Below are 20,082 nucleotides of genomic sequence, written 5' to 3' on the forward strand. Positions count from 1 at the left end.
AGGACTCAAAAGCCCCAATTTTGGCCAAGGTTCCTGCCTCCCCGCCACTCCCCTCCCCACCAAAAAATTATACCTAATATTAAAAAATTCTCACGTCATGACGTCAATGCAATTGCAATCACTTGACCTTGATGCATTCTACGTAATTTAGCCGCGATGTGAACATTCTTTCATGTGAATTGTCAAAGTTATCGGAGAAAAGAGGGATGAAAAACTGTGTTTTGAGGCATTAAATTTCTCATTTCCTTCTATGAAACAATTGAGGGGGGGAAAATATGAAAAATTTTCAAGTTATGACATTTTATGCAAGATTTTCAGCATAATAATCAAATGTTGAACTTTCGTTTTCTTCTTTTATTTTCTTTTTTCGTACCATAACTACTCAACGGTATCAATTTTTACGACAATTTCTCGAGTGACAATTTTTGGAATTTATGCGTCGAATCTTTTTCGAACGTTGGATAGTTATGAGAACTATATAAAATAATTTTAGAAATGATTATGCTCATCATAATATTTAATTTCAAGTTTTTTCATTTTCGAGGTTTTCGTAGACTCTAAGATTTTTTTTCTTCTTTTTTCAAATGAATGCTGAAGAATTTTGAGAATTATGTAATAAGTCGAGTTATCGCAGAAATAGCATTAGGTAATAATAAACACTTTGAAACTGAAAATTTAGAAGATTAGATACCTTCTTCGCATTAGAACGGTATATTAAAATAGGTATTAAAATTTGAATGCGGATTAATTTGAAGAAATGGATTTATTATTATTTTGATTTTACATATGCTACAAAGTTTCTATCGATTTAGTTTTTTAATCTACGTATTTTTTCACATTGTTTATTTTTTACTTGCTGATAATGGTAACTGATAACTGATGACATGACGGATGGTTTTCAACGGTATTTAGCAAGCTCCATTGTGCACCCAGTCATCTGCGAAAAAGAATGATTCATTAGAAATAAATATATTTGAAAAAAAAATAATAATAATCGGAAATATTTTTTAGTTGGAAAAATTCAAATTCAGTATTTCAATTATATGTACGATTGAAAAAAAAGAAACACTCACATTGTCCACCTCGAGCGTTTTCAGCATTCATCGCAGCAATGTTAGCGAAGTTTTGGGGACCACCGGAACGACGATCTCTGGCGCAAATGGTAGCTTCAGCAAAGCTGAAGACGACGCAGAGAGCTACAAGAGCTGGAATTTGTGCAAAAAACAAATTAGATAATGACGTAATCATTTTCCTCCATGATATATTTAATCGAAAGTAATATTTTAACGCATAAACAGAGTACCTAAATTAATTCTTGTATGAATTCGAAATTTTCACAAAACACGATAAAAATAAGTAAATGTATCGAGCTTTTTGATTACATTCTGTATCGAATTTATTCTTTAAATTATTGCATTGAATCGAGTGATGAGAGTAGAAAATTTTGCCGAAAAATTTCCAAAATATTGTTGGCCAATGCTTCGACGAATTTCGATTTTTTCAGACCGAATAAAATTAAAAATTGAAAAAAAATTGCTCAAAAACATGCTAAACAACCAAAATGAAAATGTAATACATATATCAGAAAATTTCAACGAATGTGATCATTTCAAAATTTTGGTAGAAAAGACGATCTATTGCATTAATTCTCAATAAGTTGATCTAAATCCTACCTCAAAATATTTATCAAAAAATTCATCCAATTTATATGATCAAGCACATTTTTAATCATTTAAAAAAAAAAAAAAAAAAATCAGTAAAAAAAATATTTAAAATACTTTAATTTATAAGCAAAGTTAGTTATAGAATTATTAAAAATCACTATAAAAACTCACCGAAGTAAATAGCAACGATTGGCTTCATGATTTCAAAATAGTAGGTAGTTAAACGTAAGAGTTTAAAATTATCAAAAATTAGTATTAACCGAACAGGTTTAAGCACAGTGGACGACTAATGATGCTACTTGCTAGATCGTCTCACATTATATACCACTAATCGGGGATGCCATCGTACGTGCAATTGCGAGCGTCATTATTTTGTCGTAGCTGTTTGTTTGTTTACATAAATTCACGATCTGGAATTTGATTCTGAGAATTTTGAACTAAGATAACAAGGTTATTGGCCAACTTTTTTCTTGTTTGGCTGTATTTCTTATCTAATACATAATTTATACCTTCGTATATATGTAGTAGGTGTTTTATATAATGTTAATTAGCACATATTATAAAAGTGGTATTCCCAACAAATTTTTTTATCTCTCGCGAATGTTTTGCGACTTTAATGTAAAAGTGGGATTTCCGGCTGACTTTCTCATTCTTTTTGAAAAAAAAATCGTCAGATGTGCATATGAAAGCAAAGGTTAATAGGTGTATAGATAATGAATACATTATTATTAAGTACCTACCTACAGTTGTACAATTCACGTGAAGGGTATACAAAAAAACCCAGGTAATTGCAAAATTCTCGAAATTGAGATATATCGGTATGTTTGGATCAGTTTCAAATTTAATCTAGTTAACAGCCTTGAAGAATTCGAAACTCACGTTTCTTTGTGAAAAATCAAATTTTGAATGCTATTATAACGCTATATAAATTTAAAAACTTTGTATTCACAATGCTGAACAATAAATTTGAAAATCGATTCGACAATTTTGAATAAAATTTATTTCAAAATATGGCAGTGAGTAGTTCATTTTTGTAAAAAAAATAATCTAATTTAATTCGAAAAAAATGACCATGAAAACTCACGACGTAAATTATCTAAGGACCATTCCACGTCAAATCAGCCCAATTTAGGGCTTAAGGTGCTCAGATCTTGCTCAAAATGTTTTAATTTGTAGATTTCTTTAAGGAAAACCATCTGACACATGGCGTTTTAAAGGTGCCTCAAAAAAATGAGTTTCAAAAACTATCCACTAAAAATTTCGAAACTTCAGAGTTGAGCTACCTAGTACCTATTTTTTGAAAGCTCAATTTTGGATCTATGATTTAAAAATTTAAAAAAAGAAATGTGACGTATCGTTTTATATGTTTTTGAAAGCGACCCCCCTTCCCCATTTTCTAAAAATTGGATGATTCAATTTTTTCGATAATAGTTATAAAGAGTTTTTCATATGTTTGAGAGATACATATTGATATCTACATATTTGTTCAAAGAACTTACCCACAAAAAAGGTGAAAAACTGGAAATGTACGTTTTGCCAATCTCTTCAAGTTGGAAATAAAATTGGAACTATCAAAGATGGAAATTTTAAATCTCTTTTGAATACGTTAAGGGCGAGGTTGTGATCTGAAAAATTTCACCGGGTGGGGGGGGGGTTCTTACCATGATAAACGACTTCTACTGCTGATTAGTTTCAAAATACGAGGGCAAGATTATTTTCTTTGAAGATTCTGGAACTTGCAAGTCGCCTCTCTACAACAGTGTATATCATGACACAACTACGCCATATCACTTCAACTCAGACAAGAAAAATTGCTTATTTTGGACTATTCCAATCCATTGTAACCTATAATTTAGCATTTGGGGGAGGGGGAGGGGGGTAACCCAAATCTGCTAAACAGGATATTCCCATGCCCCCTCACCACACGCCTGAACGACAACCTGCCCATACTAAAAATGTCAGCATCTGCACATCTACAGAGAAAAGCATCTGAGATGCCCATGATGTTGTTCATAGGAGACACCTTCATCCTAGATGTATGGTAATTGCTCAAGGAGAATGTTTTTTTCTGTCTAGAATGGATTTTTGGGGCCCAGAAATTAATTTTTCCCAAAAGGCTGTTATTTATATTAGCATGGATAACATCATACAGGAACATCAGTGCGATTATTTCTCTTCTTTTTTCTAACGAGTCGATTTCAAATCCATCTAAAAGTTCTTTTTGAGTCAAGTCATGAGGATAATATTCAAAAGTCTTCAAATATCTATAGGTATTCTAGAAATCTGTTTTGAATTTTTTAAAGTTGTTTTATAAATTTTTTGGTATGAGAAAACCAGACTATAGTATTCCAAACTCAAGGATTGACCTTATGTATCGTCAGGCGGGGTCGCTTTGATAAAAAAAAAATGTTTTCTGTTCTGTGCGGCGTAGAAAGATGTTTTCGAAAAAATTGCACCACTCAGTGTGTAAAGTACGTCAAAACACACCAAATGACCTTTTAGTTTTTTTTTTTGTTTTTTTGTTTTGTGCCTCAAAATTGCCCTCAAAGGCCGTATCAAAGTCACCCACAAGATGGGGTCACTTTGATAGGGGTACTTTTTTTTTCAAAAAATGATTTCTCACCACCTTTAGACCTACCATACAAAATTTCATCAACTTTGGCCGAGAGGAAGTCCTCATATTATTGAAAAAGTGATAAAAGCCCCTGTATTTCCTCAATTTTTTATAAAATTAATTTTTTTAACAAAATTTTTAGATATTCAATAAAATACCTTTGCAACCTATCAAAATGGGATGAAATTTCACCCTGAATCCGAAAATGGCATTGATTTTCACTTTAGTCTCAAAACCTAAATTTTTAGCCTCAAAAATGAAAAATCAATAACATCCCACTGGAGAACAATGGGCCAAGGATCGGAGGCACCTCAACCTAGAAACTTGAAATTTTCGGTGAAAGTTTCCGAGGAGTGTACCTTTATGATAAGCTATCAGCCAATGTTCTATCACTTACCTGAATATATTAGAACATCAACTTAATTTGAGTAGTTGAAAATTTCAGAAATGTAGCGTTTTTAGAAAATGTGATAAAAAATGCGGTAAAAAATATTTATTTAGGAAATTATCACCGGTATCGTATGAATTCAACATCAGAGTAATCACTTCGCTTGGGAAAAAAATGTAATTCAACGTTTTACTCGCTCCATAGATCAAAACGTGCAAAAAAATAAGCACTATCAAAGTCACCTCGCGAAATCAAAGCGACCCCACCTGTCGGTATGAGAAATATAAAATTTTAAACGTACTTATCCTCTTGAAGTGCACAGAATTTCTGACCACAAAATAAGCCATCCTTCTAGCGTTGACTAACACAGTATTGACATGATACTTGAAGGTTAGCCCCACATCAAGAATTACACCCAGGTCTCAAACTGTTGTTATTTGTTAAGTGAGAAAGTTCTTCCCCATTGACTGTGTATGCGCATCCTATAATATCGTTACCTTAATGCCAAATCCGAGTATGTCCATACAAAAAAAGTACGATTTTACGCATCACTGATAAGGTTCGGATATGCTCGGAAGGGTTCGTTGGGTTCTGATTGAACATCAGTCAGCTTCGTGCATCTTCGGTGGTGCATTTTAACTGTACTCAGATGCAAATTTTTCAATTCAGGGCTTCCCAGAGTCTTATCAGTGACGCAAAACGACGATGTTTTTTTTTGGATGGACATACTCGGATTTGGCATTAAGGTAACGATATATTTTTTTTAGTAAATGTAATTGTCACACATTTAAAAACATTCAAGGGAAGTTTGTTTTCAATGCTCCATTCAACAAACCTATCTAACTCTGTCTGAAGTTCTTGGCTATCCTTTACAGTTTGAATTTTCTTACATATTTTTGCATCATCAGCAAAGATCAGGCTCTCTGAATTTTCCAGCACAGATGGTAGGTAATTTACAAATAGAAAAAATAAGGGACACAAGTTTGAACCCTGAGGGACACCAGATGGACAGGGGTATAATATATTGAATATTTTGTTTTTATAAGACACATACCTATTGCACCCTTCCATTCTGATAAGGCCAGAACAAACTACACAAATTGTGAAAGAAACCAAGTTTACCAAGTTTTTGTATTAGAATTCTATGGTTAACACTATCAAATGCTTTTTTAAAATCGGTAGGTACCTATATATTGCATCCACTTGACCACCGCCATCAAGGGAGCTAAGACAAAACTCAACAAAGTTGATAAGATTTGTGTTGACTGGCCTACCCTCAACAAAACCATGCTGGTTTGAAGAAATGATATTTTTAATTTTAGGATATAGCTTGCCATATATTATCATTTCAAATAGTTTTGCATTTCAACTTTGCAACCATTTTTATTGAGGCAAAATAATATAATAACAGGCTGTTTTTTTGAGAAACAAAAACTACTCAAAGTTGATCTAGCGTAAATAAACAACAACTTACCAATAAGTTACAAGAAAAAGTAAAATTTGTGATCAGCATGTTGAAATTGAGTGAAAATAGCTTCCACTAGATAAATAAAGCCGTTTACTGTTAAATACATATTGATCCAATGATGAAACCCAGTTGACCAAATGCTAGCAAATTTTGTGCTAGCGTAAATGGTGCCGGAATTTGAGACACTTTTTTAAAAAAATGCTAGCAAATCAGTTGCGATTAGGTCACATTAGAGTAGCAGAATTGCGCACAAATAGCTAGCACGTAGCTGGCACAAAGCTAGCAAAAAGCTAGCATTTTGTTGGCACTTTGCTCTGCATTCTGCTACGTACATGCGACTAAATCGCGACTGATTTGCTAGCAATTTTTGCAAAAAGTGTCTCATATTCCGGCACCATTTACGCTAGCGCAAATTATGCTAGCAAGAAGCTAGCATTTTGCTAGCGTAGAAAAACTTTGATCAGTAAAATAATTACTATTAGTTAATTTTTAAAAATTCTGGGTGTTTACCTTTAACAGGTGGTAGTTTTCCAGGAAATTCCAAAAATTAGGCGACTGTCCCAGCTCAGAGCTAGCATAACGCTAGCATCTTGGGACAGTATAAGAAGAGTGATGTCACTCTTCTTACTTTTCAACAAGATACCACCTTGAGCTTATATTCAACTTGATGACACACTTTATCTAAGAGTAGCAAACTATACCATGAGAGAGATCGACGCTAGCAATTCGCTAGCATTATGCTAGCGCTTAGGTTGAAAAATCTCTTTATTAAATAAAAAATGACGTTTTTTTTGAAATAGAAAAATTGTCAAAATTTAAAATTTGAAAATGAAGTATCAAACAAACCATCAAAATTAAAAATTTCAAAAACATTTGAACAACATTTTAGTCCACGGCAATGGGAGTAATTGCACCCCCGCCGATCCTCCGGGACAACTTTTTCCTTAAAGCGGACATCCTAAGGAACATTTTAAAGCAAACTTGCTGAAAAAAATTGGCCTTACTTACAAAATGGCGGCCATTTTGATTGAAAGGTCAGCCGAAATCGCAGATTTTGCGTTTCAACATACTCGTAGGACGTGCACGAAAATTTTCAAACCTCACAAACGTAGATCGAAAGATCATGCAAAAATTCATCACCTGTCAAAATTTCAAGTGGTAAAGTACCTTTTTCGATTTTTGGTGAATTTTCAAAAATCAAATTTTGGCCAAAATGTGAGAAAAAATCAAAATTTTACCAAATTGACCAAGAAACCTGAAATTTGGGATATACCCTATTTTCGACATGCCAAATCGATGGGAAACGGTTTCAACTTGTTTTGAGCAGTTCTGGAGCCTCCATCAGATTTTTGAAACTCAAATTGAAGTTGTAAAGCTCAAATTTATTCTGAAAACTAATTTCAATACGCTACGAAGTACTGCAGGTGAATTTCAAGTCGTTTTAGAGCCTCCAGCGACTCTTTGAAAATTCCTGAAGCCTCCAGCAGATTTTTGAAACTTTAAATTTTCACAAAATTTCATCAAACTGAGATGGAGAGTCGAAATTCATTCTGCAAACTAATTTTAATACGCTACGAAGTCGACTGCTTGTGGATTTCAAGTCGTTTTGGAGCCTCCAGCGACTTTTCGAAGGTTGTATGGCGTGTTTTGGAAAATTGGAATTTCCTTAAAGTAGCTGGAAGCTTCAAAACCATTTGAAACCTGCGAAGTAAATTTCAGCTTGCCAACTCCAATTGATAAATTAATGTTGTGGGAATTTAAAGTTTCAAAAGCCTACTGGAGGCTCTAAAATGACTTGAACCCACCTGAAGTCGTCTTCAGAGGGTGTTAAAATTGGAGTGTAGAGTAAATTACAGCTTTCCATGTCCATTTGATGAAATTTTGTTGTCCCCTTTAAGAAAAAAGTTGCCCCGGAAGATCGGCGGGGGGGGGGGGTGCAATTACTCCTATTGTCATATGCAGGAATATTTTTAATGATTTTTGTATGCGCGCTGAGGGATGTAAAAGATACCTGCTCGCATTTTGCTACAATAAATAACGCAGAAAAAGGTTTATTGGTGAGAAATGCGTATAAGATCTGGTAGCACGTTCCTATCATTTGACTACAAAAAAAACGCCAAGTCACCAGATGCAGAAACTAGAGATATGCTTACATTTTTCTAGAGCCAGATGGCTAAGTAAATGCTAGCTCAGAGATGCAAGAATATTACCTGAAGTTTCCTATCATCTGTGAGCAGGTACAATGGTACATATTAGTCAGTGATACGCTGGCATTAAGCGAGCAGGTATAGAGTGAGGCAAAAGCTAGCTGAGATATGCGAGAATATTGCTTGAACTTTCTTGGCATAGAATTGCAAGCAAATATCCATCAGTAATACGCTAGCATCAGGCGAGCATGTATGAAGTGAAGTAAAAGCTAGCTGAGATATGCGAGAAAATTGCTTGAACTGTCCTAGCATAGAATTGCGAGCAAGTATCCGCCAGTAATACGCTAGCATAAGGCGAGCAAGTTAAAGTGAAGTAAAAGCTAGCTGAGAGTCGCTGGAAAACAGCTCGAAAATTGCTAGAATTGAATTTGCTAGCGAAAAACTGCAAGAAAATCGCTTACTTTTAGCGAGACAATTATTGCTGGCCACAAAAAGCGAGTAAATTGCTAGCAACTTATCAAAACGCGAATAAAACGCTAGCTTTTTGCTAGCATGTGGTCAACTGGGAAATATCATTGAAATCTGATTCCTCCCATCGAATAAACCCTTACGTAGACATTTTGAGCAATTGGACTCCTTGCAGAATTGATTAATTCGTCAACTGGCCTCAAAAGATACCGACTATATTATTTTAATAAACCTGATCCAAAACAGAACCCGATCTCTTGAACCTAATAAACTTCGAAACTCTCTGATCTCAATTCCTGATTCCGATAATTTTTTGGCGTCTTTCGAGTTCAAGGTCAGAACTGCTGAAAACGAATTGGTTGCTGATGAAAATACTGAAACTAGAACAATTTTCAGTAAATTTTTCTGAACAAGGTGCAGGGTCATTTTCACTTTTTTTTTCAAAAATAGTTTTTTAAAAAAAAAACAAAAAAATTGCGTTTAAAAATAATTTGAGGTGTTCCCAACTCTTTAATATTGAGGCATTATTGGAACTGGTACCACATGCAATTTTTCAAATTGTTTCGGCTTTTGAAGGTTGAAGGGTAGTTCTGAACCCTAAATAAGATTTAAAAAATTGAAAGTACCTAAGTACCTAAGTACGTAATTGGGAAGCTGTAGAGTGAATCTCAGATCTCAGTAAAACTTGAAGGTTTGAAATTTTTAGCTTGTTTATTCAAGCCCATTTGGTCACATTAAAACTTGGATTTTTTTCAATAAAAAAAATGGCAGTATAATGGAGTACAAGTTGGCGTTTTAGTTGGCTGTATTAGGAAAGCGCATATGATTGTCTGGTAGCAGCCAATCAGAATCGTCCAAATCGTTATCAAAGAAAATGTGATTTTTAATTTGTATTTGGAGTTGCATAGCTGCTTTTGCGTCACACAAATTCCGCGAAATGACTCCTGGCGCAAAGAAAATATACATACCAACATATTAAGTATATCCATGTAAAAATAAGTTGAAAATGTATTGCATTCAATCACTCAGTAAAATAAATATGTAATTAAGTTATCTACTATACTTAAATTAAGATCAGTACGTTTAGGTATATTTACTACAATCTTCATTCTTAAGGTGAAGTTGGTGGAGATGGTGGAGTCGTAGGACCTGTCTATGTCTTTGGGTACTTAATCTTTACTACACCAGTCAGGATTTGAGAGACGAGAATCGCATGTTCACGGTGACATGTGCCACAAACACGTGTTATATAGTCTTCAAATTCATGGTCAGATGGATCGCACTCAGCTGGGGCATCCAATATATTCGGCTGGCTGTGCAAGTCACTGCTTACAGCTTGATGTAATTTGCTGAACTCGTGGCAGAAAATGTGAATACATTTGTACTTGTCCAGATTCCAGCGCTGTTGTAACACCAGTAATGTGGGTTTAATATTCCAAGAGTAAGAGAAATGGAAAACTCCCAAACATTCCTTGACCTTTTGGTCTAATACGGTTGATGATAGAGTGTTCGCAATTTGGCGGCTTATTACCAATCCATAGATGTAATCCATTTTGTCTATATGTATCTTCTCTTTATCTGGTACAAAGATCTTATCGATTTCGTATAGCGGTATTAATTCAGTGCTCATGTTGGTAGCCACTAAATGTTTTAAATCATGTGTGAGTTCTTTCCAGAGATGTTCTTGCTTCTGAAACATTTTCCTTACCTCATTTTCATTTGATTTTAATTTGTACAGACCAATAAATGCATCTATTACATTGTTTATTTTTAGTTCAGTTGATGTCATTAACTTCGTCCGTGTTTCACTATCACTAAGGACCTTTGGAACTTCCAGGTTCAAAGTTTTCAACATATTCCAGCCGTTTTTAAAATGAGTTTCATCGAAGCTAGTCTTCGTGATGTCGCCCTTATCATTTTTTTCATATTTTTTCGAACTTGCGTATGAATTGAAGGAGCTCATACAGGTTATCAGATTATTATATCTGTCAGTTACCAATTTCTGTAAGGTCGGATGCACGTTGCCTATTACTTGAAGAATATTTTCAATACAGAGTGCGTCAAGTTTAAACATTTCTATTTCATGCCTTAACTTTTTTCCACATGATATTCGTTTTGAGTAGTTCATTACTCTATTCTGAAACAATTAAAATTCAATAATAGGTACAATGGTACATATTAGCTAAGTAGGTATGTGGGTAAAAGAAATGAATCGTAGGTACTCACATAGAAGCTATTTAGAGAAGAAAATTTATTTGAAAAGGAGCTATTTAGAGAAGAAAATTTATTTGAAATTTCCATAACTATTTCCGTAGTAGCGGTTTCCATGGCCATCTCTAATATATACTTTTTTTCATCGTCAAGTTCACACCTTTTTACAATTTTATTGAAACATTCAAGTTGAATCTGAAAAATTCAATGGAAATAATTACATGCCTACTTACATAAATTTGTTCGAATTTTATCATTCAGGTTGAAAATTAAATGTTTTATTGAACAGAATGTGCCATTCGGCTTGGTACCTACCTACAATGTTATGGTAGGTAAGTACCTTCAGAATGGAGTAGATTTCTGTACCATTAAAAATAAACACAAACTTTCTTATAGATTAAAAAATAAGCTTAAAAAAATCTTTAACCATCCTTGACCCTTTTAAGTTTTTTTTTTTTTTTTGAAAGTTCAATGGAATTTAGATTTTTTATCTCTGGGACATGAAGTAAAACGCTTATCTAATAGGTAAGAAGATAATTATACATATTCCATACCGATTGTACTATTTGAGATAATTCAGCATTGCCTCGGCTCTTGAACAATTCTTCATCATTTCCCACGACATTTGTAGTACCTAAAGAATAATGTAATATTCATGAATAATTTGTGTACACCTTAAAGAAAGTTTTTTATTAAAAATATAGGTTGGCAACGTGAAATGGATGCATATATGTTGGGGGGATAGAAGACTTTTCCCTCCCTGGGTTTCCTCTACGTCGTAACCCCCAACAGGGTACCACTAGAATCGGGGACTTAACGGACAAAGGGTGGTCTATGTCGTATGTCTTCACCCAACCAATGTGTGACTCTACCAACATACCAATAAGGAGACACAAAAGTACTGCTTATATAAATGGTATATTGCTAGTAGTGCACAACAAGTGTCAGCTGTCATACAGCTGACTGATACAGTATATGATGCAATTCTGCTGAGCGTTGGATTCTAAGAGCATGCACCCAGCGTAAAAGGTGCTATGTCTAATAAAGGATAAAACCAACTGCTAAGAGGCAGGCATCTGCGGCTCCGGCTACCTCTGAGTGGAACTAATCCACCAGAGGTCACTGATACAGATCAGTGTAGCCAGAGCCTGAGCATAAGTTCCCATCCCATCTAGGTGGGTAACTTGGAGTCCCTAGTCCCCACTACATATGATTGGTGGAATGTTATCACCTCAGTCTAAGAACCAATCATCTGCTATCATTATATTATCATTCAATGTGATCAACCAAAACATTTTGGTAGGTAGCTGAAAACTTTTTTAGGGGCTCACGAAGTCACGATATTTCTGTGCATCCTGTACTAATTACATGAAAGAAAACTAACTTGAATATTAAATAAGTTCATGCTCATACGTACCAGCACAAAAAATTCTGAACACGAATAAAAACAAAAAGCAGTGCACCATTGCCATTTTCAATTTGGAGGGGCTGCAGACTTTCCTAAAAGTCAAAAAAACACGTTTAATAACCCAAAAATAAACTTTTTTGACCCTGGAGAGAGATCAAAGTAGGGCTGTAAAGTTGAAACCTGCAAAAGACGCGCAATTTAAGATGGAGGTAATATGCACCTTCAATGTGATGGGAATGACCTAGGAAGCTCAAATTTGGAAAATATGTTGATCACAGTGGGCGTGCTAATCAATGGTATGATTTTGGACACTTCATCTATTTGAGGCCATATTATTGTTTTTGACAATTTCAAATTATTCAACATTCTAGCTTCCAACCATCCTTCCAAAATTTGTTCGAACAACTTCTGGCTAAATAGCTTGAAAACCCGGAGACCCGGAGAAGAGGATCTGCGGTAGAAAGTTGGGAAAATGTGTCCAAAAAAGCTAGGAAAATTTCAGTCTCTCCTCCTCCTCCCCCCATGCTCAAAAAATATGAAAAAATTCCTACTTACTTTTTTGAAGCATCCAGCAACAGGCTCGAAAAACAAGCTGTAGAATTCAACATCAACGAATGCGAAGCAAAATTGAACTGGTAAAAAATTTAATTTTCACTTTGGCATCATGTAAATAAAATAGGTAGCTCATATCTAGGGTGTATCTGCCAGTATAAATATTTAATCAGAAATTTTAGATAATGTATCTTTTCAAATCAACAGATAAATTCATGCTACCTTACTAAATTTTCCTCAATCTCTGGTAGCTGAGTATTTAGCATGTAGCCATTGATTACGATAGTCGATATTCCATTACCCTTCTTCGAAATGAATATCATAAAAGATACTTTGATAAATTTAACGGTGGAGTGGAATTGAAATTGAAACTCCTGGGCATACAAATTTGCGATCTCTAGTGAAGATAAAAAATTAATGAACATTTCAGATTTATCGCTCTAAAATTGAAGATTTTTTAAACTTGAAAGGTCAATCAGTATAGGTAGGTATCTGATATTACGAGTAAGTATAAAGCAGAAAGGCGCCCACGACCACGTACGCAATAAAGAATTGATTTGAATTGAAATACCTCCACCTACCTGGGGAAGATGGTAAGGGAGAATGTTTCGAACAAAAATTTTCAACGTTGATTTGTTTTTACCACAGAAATTGCCTTTGAAGACATAGGCTTTTTGGGGTTTCTTATTGTAGGTATTGTTTGGTGCGAGTAAAATGTAAATAGATAACGTTGGACCATTCGCAAAGCAAGTAGGCCTCTCTCAAATGACAAAGAAATTTTGAACCGAATAGAGGGGAATCGAAAAACAATCCCAAAATTTACCACCAGGAAAAATTTAAGGCGCTGAAATTCATTTGTCGATTTTTGGTGAATTTTTAAAAATCAAATTTACCTATGCCAAAAATGAGAGGGAAAAATCAAAATTTTACCAAACTGACCTATAAAGTGGAAATTTGGGATGTGCCCGATTTTCGACCAGCCAAATCGATTGGAAACGGTTTCAAACCGTTTTGAGCCGTTTTGGAGCCTCCAGTGAATTTTTGAAACTTGACATTTCCACAAAATTTCATCAAATTAAGTTGGAAATCCAAAATTCATGCTGCACTTCAACTTAAACTTTCCATTAAGTCGACTGCGGGTAGATTTTAAGTCGTTTTTGATCCTCTAGCGACTTTCTGGAAATAAACTTACTGAAACCTTCCATAAATTGTTAAAAATTGAAATTTTTACAAAATGTCTTCAAATGGAGTTGGAAAGCCGAAATTCACTCTGCACAGTACGTGCTAAAGTTACGAGTAATTCGGACAGATTTTGTAGGATTTTTTGAAGATCAAAAGTATCTAAAAAACCGCTGAAAGCTCCAAAACGGTTTGAAATTGCCTGCAATCCACCTTGGAATTAATGTTAAAAATACTTAATACCTATGTTTTTGGTGACGCTGAACACGAATATGACGTTAGATTTTTGACTGGACCCTATCCGCGGGCCCCAGCACCTGCCCAGTAGGGGGTAAAAGTAAAAAAAAAATGATTTCATTCGCGTAGCACATGAAATACCCAGTATGTTTTCGATATCGCTGAACACGAATATAGCCTTAGTTTTTCAAATTGACCTCACCCATGACGTCGTACTCGTGTTCAGCGTTACCAAAGACATACTATTTCATGTGTCGCACGAACAAAACACTTTTTTGAACTTTTACCCCATTTAGGAAGGTGCTGGGGGCAGTGGATGGAGTCCAATCAAAAATCTAACGTCATATTCGTGTTCAGCGTCACCAAAAACATACAAGTCGATATATCACATGCCCCAGATTTTTTTTTGAAAGTTTTGCCCAAATTTGGGGGAGGGGGCTCCCTCGCCATTAAAAGATCCCAATCTTGAAAATTGAATATCTCAAAAAAGCATCAAAAGGTTCATTTATGGAAATTTTTTCAGAATTTTAAATGGGAGCTCCAACTTACAGCGCCATTTTAAAATTTGAACTTTCAATTTGAAAGTTCAACTTTAAACTTTTGAAAATCTCAAAATACTTAAAAAGTTCAAAATGCGATGCCCTTTCGAACTGTGAAATCAGTTTTGACCAAAGTATCACAGCTTTGGAGGAATGCGCTGCTGAAGTTGAGTACCTCGAGACAACGTGAACATAATTGAAGCCCCCCCCACCGGCCTCCAGAGGGGACTGGGACTAAACTGATTGCGGGTTTCTTACTTATTGGGTGGGTAGACATTGCAAAAAAAAGTTGAGTGAATTCGAAGGACATGACTCAAAAACGTTGGTCGGATTGAGGTGGAATGACCCGTTGGCCCTAGAGTGAATTTCGGATTTCTAATTCCATTTGATAAAATGTTGAGGAAATTGCAAGTTTCAAAAATCTACTGGAAGCTCTATGAATTTTCAAAAAGTCACTGGAGTCTCCAAATTGACTTGAATTCATCTGCAGTCAACTTGACAGCGTGTTAATGTTAACTTTGGAGTACAGAAAGAATTTTGATTTCCAGCTCTGTTTGGTGAAATGTTATGGAAATTTCGGGCATTGAAAAATCTCTTGCAGACTTCAGTAATTTCTAAAAAGTCACTGAAGGCTCTAAAACGACTTGAAATCCAATTGCGATTGACTTCAGAGCGTATTGAAATTAGTTTACAGAATGAATTTCGGATTTCCAAGTTACAGCTGCATCTGATGAAATTTTGTGGAGATTTCAAGTTTCCAAAATCTACTGGAGGCTCCAAAATGACTTACACCCACCAGCAGTCGATTTGATAGCGTGCTTAAGTTCGATTTGGCAGGTCAAAAGTGAGGTATATCACACAATTTCAGCTTTCTAGGTCAATTTGGTAACATTTTGAATTTTTTCTCATTTTTGGTATAAATTTGATTTTTAAAAATGCACTAGAAATCGAAAAATACACTTTTGGGGCTTGAAATTTTGGCTGGTGATAAATTCTTGCATGTTTTTTCGATCTAGCTTTGTGCAGTTCAAAAATTTCGTGCGAATCCTACGTTGGAAAGCTGACCAGTCAATCAAAATGAACGCCATTTTATGAATAGGGCCAACTTTTTTTTTGTCAAGTTTGCTTTAAAATGTTTTTTAGGTAGAAAAAAATTGTACCGTTTTAGTCATTTATCTGCGAAGATTTGGACTACATAACAACAAAAATAACAAATAAACACACAACAAAAACTTTATCAAAATAGAAAAAACGCAACAACTGTTCAAAAATAATAATTAATAATTACTTCAAATTAACTTGACTAAAACGCATACCTACGTACTAATAACATATCAATTTCTTGAATTACAGGTAGGTAGGTACTCAATTTTTGAGTTTCTTCGAAAATAGGTACATATAAAAGGGTAATTACTCGTAATAGCTGCTCAATCGTACTTTAATCGTATTCTTGAGCATATCCCATAGCTTAGGCAATACCAGCGAAGAATTATTGTTCACAAATCTCAGACCGTGTTCGAAAATATAATCACCGCCGAAGAATGCAGCCCTCCAATCTGACGCTATCATGTCGGCTACTTCCTTGCACTTCATTAACGAACCAGCAGGAACATTCATCAAAGGCAAAACATGCAGTCTGCGTACTCCCAGATCGCTCAAAGTCTTCAACAGACGACAATACTGGCGACGAACTGTCTTAACATTTAATGCGTGCAGAGCTTCGTAATTACCAACAGATAAACAAACACTTTCTGACAATCGTGGAAACCTTCTGATTGCCGTTTCAAGCTGCATAATCGATAAAGGACTGTTGTACAATAAGGGGTCAATTTTTTTCGAAACGTGTTTACAAACACCATGAACGTAACCATCACCGAGCAGTAGCGTACGACCAAAACATACCACACGAGAAACACTACCATTATTTAATTTCAGCTTATCCACAACATATTGTTTTGGTTTTTTTTTTTTAGTTTTAGTCTTAGGAGGAGCTGAAGATGAGAATAATAATTTATATGGCCGTTGTCCTGCTCTCTCAGGAAGTGGAAGTGAGAATAAATCCAGCTTTAACCTAGAATTTATCCGTTTCTTCGGTTTGTTAGCATTGGCTTCCTCAGGCCGCGAACATGATGAGGATGGTAAAATAGATTCCTTCGAAGTTGAGGTAGAACTTTGCACGACTGAAGCTAGCCATGGGGGAGGTGGTAAATTGAGGAGAGCGTGATTAATCGTATCGGCAAGTTCACTGGCGACTTTCAAATCAGAGATGGATTTTGACGGTTTTTCATCATCCTCTGTGGTCTTTTCATCGCTGGGGAGTGAATCCGATTTTCTGTAAGGCGAAGAATTCAGTTCACTTAACGGATGCGGAACTTCGTTCTCGTTTTGATTCTTGTGATCTACAAAAATCAAATTATCATAATTATTATGTATGGACTTACATATATTGAGTGACTTCTTGAGGAGATGTTCTGTCATCTTATAAGAGATATCATGAACGTTCTCTCTTTAGTCTTTACTTACTCTGTAGCTGGTTCAATGGTATACCATTAATTAGGGACTGGGTCTCTAGCTCAATGAATGCAACCAAGAGCTGAACATTCTTCTTTAATATTTCTAGAATCTCGTCTCCTGGAGGGCTCGGTTTACGCAGTGTATCTAACAGTCGTTTCAAGCTTCGACAATGCAGCAGCACTACGTTTGAACTCTCGTCAGAGTTCTGAAACTTATCCATTCTACGGCGATATCTTTCTTCTTCAAGGTACAAATTCTAAACGATGGCAACTAAACAGAAAGGCAGAGTTTATGAAGTAATCAAAATCGAGTGTTTGATGAAGCTTGGTCCTAAATATTGATATTTGTATCGTAATTTCGTGAATATTATAATTATCTACTTACGCTGAAATCAATTAACGTTCCATTTTAATGCTGTATTATTCGCAATTCAGTATAATCTCTTAAAATTTTGAAAAAAAAAGTGAAGTTCTTGCAGATTATTTCAAACTGATAAGAAACAGATGTTTAATTTGATAAGAAATGATTGTTGTTTATAAGAATCAGTGTAGCCAGGGTATGAAAATGATTAAATTTTAATTTTAAATTATTTTTTTCAATTTTTTTTTCAAAATAATTTTATAAATTTCAATTTTTAAATAAAAATTGAAAATGTATCTTGGATTTTCCAATTACACTAACCAGGGAACCTTCTGAACTCACACATTCCGACTTGAACGAAACCGAAACGTCAAAACCAAGCTAGATCGAAAGAGCATACGTCTGAATACTCCATACTCTTGTAACCAAAACTGAAAATGTAAAGACCTTAAGTTCGTTTTTCGTTTTGGCCTTTTGGGATATTGAGAGAATTTTTGAAAATTTTAAAAATTCAAAAAAGGTAGTCTAAGAGCATTTTTAATTTTTTTGAAATAAATGTCCTTTTTTGCATAGCGAATCGATGCGAATAATTTCTATGAGCACTATCAAGAAACCAATTACCAAATCATTATGGAACTTGGTCAAAATATAACCATAAACACGTATCTGCTTCACACAATTTTTTTAAACAAATTTTATGATTAGGGTTGAACAATTAACAAGGTAGAAGAGAGAACAAGTCATGTACCTATAAGAGTTTTCAAACAATTTTCCCTCAGTATCAATCAAATTGCTATCAAATTAAAAACGCAAAACTCAAAAGCACCTGGACTGGCATAAAAACTTCTGGACACCAGACATCTGTCCAAATCAACTTTAGCACGTAGGTACTGTGCAGAGTGAATTTCGGTCTTCCAATTCCATTTATTGAAAATTGAAATGTTGTGGAGATTTCAAGTTTAAAAAATCTACTCAAGGTTCCCAAAATTTTCAAAAAAGTCGCCCGAAGCTCAAAATAATGACTTTAACTTACCAGCAGTCGACTTAATAGCGTGTTTAAGTTGGAGTGAAGCGCAAATTTGGGATTTCCAACTACATTTTATGAAATTTTGTGAAAATTTCAAGTTACAAAAATCTGCTAGAGGCTCCAGCTCCATGCACTGCTTAAAACGTGTATAACCAGTTTTCTTTACAGATCTGCGAAATAGATCCTGGTTTTATGTTGCCGAAGTTGTCAAAAAAGTCATGTTTTTTTGGTCAAAATGACCAGAAATCCCATTTTTTGCCAAAGTAGTCAAACAATCTCATTTAGGGGTGAATTATCATAAAGTTCTACTTTTCGCCAAAATTGTCAAAAGGTTCTGTTTTCTTTTTTTTCAATCAGTCAATACATTTATTTCCAAAAAAATATATCAAAATTACAAAATATCCCCCCCCCCCCCAATTAAAAACTGTGGAAAAATTCTGTTTTTTTTTTCAAAAATTGCTAAAAAATTACAGTTTTTTTTACCAACATTCCCAAAATGCAGCTTTTTTATGGCAGAAAATCACAATTTTCGGCACGTTTTTCAAAATTGCCAAAAAGGCAGGTTTTTACCAAAACTGTCAAAAAGGTTTACATTTTGAAAAAATTGTCAGAAATAGATAATATCCTGGTTTTTTTTGTCAAAATTATCACACAGTACTTGATTCACTCAAAAAGTCGTAATTCTGTTTTTTTTTTCAAAATGGTTTCAAAGTACTGTTTTTTGTTGCAAGAATCGCCAAAAAATCACTGTTTTTTTTTGCTAAAAGATCTAAAATGCACTTTTTTTTATCAAAATTGGCAGAAAATAGCAGACACCAGACAGCCACAACTTTTGCCCCATTATTTAAAATTTTCAATTTTTTGCAGAACTGCCAAGAAGTCAGTTTTTTTCAAAGTTGTCAAAATGGTTCTTTTTTGTCAAAATTATTACACAGTTTTATTTAGCCAAAAAGTCTCAATTTTTGTCAGCATTGTCAAAATAAATGCTTCTGTTTTTTTTTTTTTTTAAATGGTCATTGGTCACAAAGCTGTTTTTTTACAAAAATTTCCAAAACGCACTTTTTTGCCAACATTTTCAGAATATGGCAGACAACCACAATTTTTGTACCGTTCTCTGAAATTTTTACTTTTTTTTCAGACCTGCCCAAAAGTCAGTTTTTTTTTTAATAAGAAAGCACAATTTTCAGCCAAAATTGTTAGACAGTCTCACTTCGGCCAAAATTACCAAAAAAGTTCTGTTTTTTTTTTTCAAAATATTACAAAAAAAATGAACGTCACAGTCAGACTGTCTCATTTCAAGACAAAT

The 20,082-nt window shown here is 34.5% G+C and overlaps 2 protein-coding genes and 1 long non-coding RNA gene across 7 annotated transcripts; all 3 read right to left on the reverse strand.

Annotated features, from left to right (window-relative positions):
- Positions 1–744: 744 nt before the first annotated feature.
- LOC135847066 (uncharacterized) lies at positions 745–1,996 on the reverse strand. Its single transcript, XR_010559081.1, has 3 exons — positions 1,836–1,996; positions 1,074–1,205; positions 745–937 (listed from the first exon to the last, which is right to left on the reverse strand). It is a non-coding gene; the product is annotated as an uncharacterized LOC135847066 (long non-coding RNA).
- Positions 1,997–9,739: 7,743 nt separating this feature from the next.
- LOC135847349 (uncharacterized) lies at positions 9,740–13,082 on the reverse strand. Of its 5 annotated transcripts, none has more exons than XM_065366818.1 (6): positions 12,924–13,082; positions 12,378–12,460; positions 11,515–11,594; positions 10,976–11,155; positions 10,509–10,886; positions 9,740–10,439 (listed from the first exon to the last, which is right to left on the reverse strand). In XM_065366818.1, exons 1-6 carry the CDS (start codon positions 12,974–12,976, stop codon positions 9,903–9,905), a joined length of 1,311 nt encoding a protein of 436 aa, XP_065222890.1. In that variant the 5' UTR covers positions 12,977–13,082; the 3' UTR covers positions 9,740–9,902. The 5 variants fall into 5 exon arrangements, 4 of the variants coding, with proteins under 4 accessions (XP_065222890.1, XP_065222892.1, XP_065222889.1 ...); XM_065366820.1 differs by adding an exon at positions 12,589–12,819 and having other exon boundaries at positions 9,740–10,886; positions 12,924–13,036; XR_010559154.1 differs by having other exon boundaries at positions 9,740–10,881.
- Positions 13,083–16,090: 3,008 nt separating this feature from the next.
- LOC135847718 (uncharacterized) lies at positions 16,091–17,930 on the reverse strand. Its single transcript, XM_065367387.1, has 3 exons — positions 17,774–17,930; positions 17,399–17,659; positions 16,091–17,274 (listed from the first exon to the last, which is right to left on the reverse strand). The coding sequence occupies exons 2-3, from the start codon at positions 17,607–17,609 to the stop codon at positions 16,286–16,288; spliced, it is 1,200 nt and encodes a 399-aa protein (XP_065223459.1). The 5' UTR covers positions 17,610–17,659; positions 17,774–17,930; the 3' UTR covers positions 16,091–16,285.
- Positions 17,931–20,082: the final 2,152 nt, after the last annotated feature.

This window comes from Planococcus citri, chromosome 5 (genome assembly GCF_950023065.1).
Source record: "Planococcus citri chromosome 5, ihPlaCitr1.1, whole genome shotgun sequence".
Taxonomy (NCBI): domain Eukaryota; kingdom Metazoa; phylum Arthropoda; class Insecta; order Hemiptera; family Pseudococcidae; genus Planococcus; species Planococcus citri.